The sequence below is a fragment of the Dipteris shenzhenensis genome, chromosome 14 (genome assembly GCF_047967505.1).
Source record: "Dipteris shenzhenensis isolate YYH24624 ecotype China chromosome 14, Dip_SZ_1.0, whole genome shotgun sequence".
Classification (NCBI taxonomy): domain Eukaryota; kingdom Viridiplantae; phylum Streptophyta; class Polypodiopsida; order Gleicheniales; family Dipteridaceae; genus Dipteris; species Dipteris shenzhenensis.
Genome location: NC_141609.1, coordinates 31,360,889 through 31,365,831, shown reverse-complemented (window position 1 = coordinate 31,365,831; position 4,943 = coordinate 31,360,889). Strand labels below are relative to the sequence as shown.

At 43.5% G+C, this 4,943-nt stretch overlaps 1 protein-coding gene across 1 annotated transcript; it reads left to right on the top strand.

The window, feature by feature from the left end:
* Positions 1-3,968: 3,968 nt before the first annotated feature.
* LOC147894470 (uncharacterized) lies at positions 3,969-4,670 on the top strand. The gene has a single exon (XM_087385317.1). The coding sequence runs from the start codon at positions 3,969-3,971 to the stop codon at positions 4,668-4,670; it is 702 nt and encodes a 233-aa protein (XP_087241443.1).
* The last annotated feature ends 273 nt before the right edge of the window (positions 4,671-4,943 follow it).

The following is a 4,943-nucleotide window of genomic DNA, read 5'->3' as shown; positions in this document are numbered from 1 at the left end:
GTTGTAGGATAGGTGTTCACAAGTGTAGCATAGGTCCTCGGGTCGTGTTTTGATGAGAGGTGTAGGATAAAGCGTGGAAAGTAGATCTCATGCGCACATGAATGAGAAAGAGAGCTTGATCACAACGATTAGTGGAGGCTCTCGCCTCAAGGGGGTTTTAGGGTTCAAAAGGGGGATAGGGTTGAGAGAGCTAACTAGGAGTTCCAGGGTTCAGAGGGTGTTACAAGGTTTAGGAAGAGTCCAAGGTTAAGGAATGGAGAGCTAGTCTCCTTCATACATTCAAGGGGTAAGGGTTGAGGAGGAGGGACAAGGAAGGAGGAGGAAGAGAAGGGAGGAGGAGGAGGGAGGAGGAGGGAGGAGGGAGGAGGAGAAGAAGGGAGGAGGAGGAGGAGGGAGGAGGAGGAGAAGGGAGAAGGAGATGGGAGGAGGAGGAAAGAGGAGGAGGAGGAGCGAGGAGGAGGAGGAGGGAGGAGGAGGAGATGGAGGAGAAGGATGAGGGAGGAGGAGGAGGAGGGAGGAAGGCAGAGGAAGGAGGAGGAGGAGGAGAGAGTACAAGGGTAGAGAGTGCAAGGGTAAGGGCATGCTAGAACATGATAGTGTAAGAGGGCATGGATGCAATGGAGATCAATCACATGAACACTGAACCCCAAAGAGTGGGAGCTTCATTCCATTGAGAGATATTTATACATTTTGGTCTCTACACAATCTGTAGGTACCTTCGTGGTGGGACCTCTTTTGTAGGAGACCTTTTGGACAAGAGTCCCTCCACTTTTGGGGGGGACCTTTTGGGTCTCTACACAAAGTGGAAGAACCTTTTTGGTCTCTACACAAAGTGGAGGGACCTCATAAAGTGTAGGCTTTTAGTCTTTCTCTCTCTATATTTAGTCTTTATCTCTCTAGATCTTGATTTTGCAAGTATGATTGGATCTTTTTTAGAGAGGATTTTGTCTATCTCATCCTTTCAGATTTATCATACCATCTTTCATGCTCAAGATATTACAAGCGGAGCTTTGCCGCTGCTCTACACACACAATGCTCTCATAGTTGTTGTCCTAGATTACACTTCTGGCCCTTATTGCCATAGGGTTAACAACTCCCCTGGACCGATTTGATTACCCATCCTCGGGTTATGGTTGAGTCTGCAAATGATGTGCTGTGGTTGTCTTTACCCAATGAGTATGGTAAAGATGGCGGTGGTGATAGATGGAGCGAGCTTGTTGTTGATCTTTTCATTGTAATCCACGAACACCGTAGATTGCTTGTTCAATTTTTAAGAAGCTGGTGTCAACCATTTCTTCGAACAAATAGACATAATGACCTTGAAGAGATATGGTTCTTTGAAAGAGGCGACTTGTTGTTTGAGCATCTATCTATTGATTTGGATTGAAGCTGAGGTTGGGCAAATGGTCATCAATGGTGAGGGACACCTCCAGGATGACTACTAAGGCTTCACTGTATTTTGCACTTTTCTTGAGTGTTTTGTCATAACTTCCTCGCATCATTGATGTATATTTGTCCAAGGCTCTGATGAGTGTTTTCTGGCTTGTCTATTTGATTTTAGAGTTTCTTTTGATTAACGGCCAATTGCAAGGAGCATCTGCATTATCTGGATCATGATGATTTGCATCCCACCAGTAGCGACGGGGTACCACATCAAATGTGGGATGCGTGTGAAAGGAAGATGGAGCCTAAGGAAAAAAGACAGGGGAAAAGAAGGAAAGAGAGGAAAAAAGAGAGGGGAAAAGAAGAGAAGGAGAGAAAGCATATGCTTATGCTTATGCATGAGCACATGAGCATATGCTCGTGAAGAAAAGAGAGGAAAAAAGAGAGGGGAAAAGAGAGCAAATGCATATGCTTATGAAAAGAGAGAAAAAGGGATGAAAGAGAGGGGAAAAGAGAGGGAAAAAGAAGAGAAGGATGCGATTGAAAGAGAGAAAGAGAGAATAAAAAAGAGGGGAAAAGAAGAGAAGGAAGAGGATGAAAGAGAGGAAGAGAGAGGGAAAAAGAGAGGGGAAAATAACAAAAGAGAGGAGAAAAGAGAGAAGAGAGGATGAAAGAGTAGAAAGAAAAGAGAGGAAGAGAGAAAGCATATGCTTATGAGCTCATATATAAGCATAACGATATGAGCATATGCTCATGCATAAGCATAAGCATATGCTTATGACCTCATGCATAAGCATACACAAAAGAGAGGAAAAGAGAGGGGAGGAAGAAGAGGAAATCATAGAGGGAGCGAAAGAGGGGGAAAAGAGGGAAAGATGGGAAGAAGAAGGAATAAGAGAAGAGAGGGGAAGAGGGGAAGGAGAGGGAATAAGACAAGAGAGGGGAAGAGAGGGTTCCTATGCCCATCACTACAGCTAGCGTCTAAAGCGCTAGCCGCAAGCCAATGCAAATCACGAAAATAAAAATAGGAAAAGAGAGGAAGCACTTTCTTACTTGGAAAGATCCCACTTGGTGTTTTGTAGACTGGCCCTATGAAAGAGAGTTCAGATAACTAGTTAGAGAAAGGAGGAGTTTGGAGAAGCAACTTTCCAAAGGGATTGGATTGAGGGGACAAGCATAAGCCTACAAACAAGGAGAAAGCATGAAAGGAAGGGAAAGAAAAGAAGGGAAAGAGGAGGAAGAGAAATACCAAAAAGAGAAGAGGTGAGTCTTCTTTCATTCATCAAATCTCGGTTTTTGTCCTTAAACTCTAAAAATCAAGCATGAAAATTAGCACATAGGCTTAGCAATGCAAGGAGAAACATGCTTCAACACTCACAAAATGAAATCTCACAAAAAATGAACCTACATTGCTTAAAGAGACACACCTTCTTGAAAAAAATCCTTTCACATAAGCAGAGAGGGAGAAGGGTGGAGAGGGAGCACATGTGTTGGGAGAGGGGTTGGGTAGGAGTGAGGAGTGTGGAGAAGAGGTTGGAGGCAAGCGAGGTTGCCGAATATAAGGTTGGAGGAGAGATTTTTTATTTTCCTGCAATAGAGTTGTGAAAGATGGGTCACATGGGGTTTCGAGTTTTAGCCCCCAGTGATGCTATATATCCTAAAAGCGTCACTATATAGCAATGGAACAAAGCATAACATCACTATATAGCAATGGTTTAGGGTAGTTAATCTAAGGAGAGAGGGAAGGAGCTCATGGGTGGCTATTTTTTGGATCTTAATGGATTTCCTTGAATTTTGTGTTGTGACTTTGGAGGTGTGCAAATGGAAGGGACAAGTGGAAGCTCATCAGATGATGCATCAATGCTCGAGAGCGCAAAGTGGCTTAAAAAGAGCTTGTATTGTCATTGCACTCATTGCAAGTGAGAAGTACGACATCAATGTCATATTGTCATGGGTCACTTGTGGATGTATGGGGAGGAGCCTACACTTGTATCCACCGTTGGTTGTGCACGTGGTGATGGACCATCAGTAAGTCAATGCTATTTGATTAATATTGCATGCGTACATGACATGAAACCTTGAGACAAGATCTTATATTTACACAAAGCCTTGAGACAAGATGAGGAGGGTGGTGATGGTGCATGTATACCTGCACACTGAGCAGGAGGATAGTCTCCTGGATGTGCCAGATAAGGACAAGGGTATGGTGGACATGATGGATTCTATTTTTAGGGACATTATATCACATGTACACATGATGTTTGAGTTTGAGGCCAATATGCGAGAGTTGCAATCAACACATTATACAAGGGTGATGGGATGTCAAAGCTATGAGCTTGTCTCTCAATCTTGAATCTACAAGCAAAGTATGGGTGGTCAGATACAAGTGTCTCGGCCTTAATGAGGTTAGCTCCCACATTAATTTGTCTAATTATTTGGATATTGTTTGTTTTGAGAATCATCATAGTTTCTCATTATTCAAAGCCTATGTATGTTTGAATTGCGTTAGGTTGCTCCAAAAGATGTTGCCTACACCAAATACCATGCCTGCATCAAGAGATGAAGCAAACAAGATGCTGACAACTATGGGTATGGATTATGATACCATCCATGCTTGTCATAATGATTGTATTCTCTTTCATCGTCGTGAGCATGGAGATTTGGCTAGTTGTCCGGAGTGTGGGAAACAACGATATAGAGATGACTTACAGGGTGAGCAGATCCTCGTAAAGGTCTTGAGACACTTTCCCATCATTACTAGAATACAGCACATGTTCCGATGCAAATCCATAGTGGAGTTGATGACTTGGCATGCTACACATCAATCCACTGATGACACACTGAGGATTCCCATAGATTGTGTAGCTTGGAAGCACATAGACAATCAGTGGCCGGACTTTATGAGGGAGCCACACAGCTTACATCTTGGGCTTGCCATGGAAGGTGTGAACCCTTTTGGGTTATGCTCGACATCTTGGTCGACATGGCCCATAGTCTTGGTGAATTACAATATTCCACCATGGCTAATAGTAAAGAGGGGACACTTCATGCTTGCACTGCCTGTGCCAAGGAAGCACAAGGCCAAAAATATAGATGTGTACATGGAACCTTTGATAGAGGAGTTACAGATCTTATGGAGAGGAGTGTGGGTCTTTGATATTTCTAGAGCTCCTAGACACACCAATGACATTTTGGTCAGGGGAATCTTGATGTGGACCATGCATGACTACCTAGGATATGGAGAGTGCGCAGGTACATGGTTGTGTCTTTACATGTATAATATATGATTATGCTTTTATGACTCTCTTTCGCGCGCATGTCTTATACTAAGACATTCATGCATGCATGCAGAACTTGTTACAAGTGGGTACCATGCTTGTCCTGTTTGTGGGCTGTGTTTGAAACCGCTTGCATGATACTTCAAACATATGAGGAAAAATGTTTATGAAGTTAATGCTCGATACCTTCCACTGGACCATCTCGTGCGTGGAGGCCAGCTTGATCCACCACCACCTTATTTGAAGGCAAGTGACTCGATTCAGGCTTGGAGGGCGAATGGA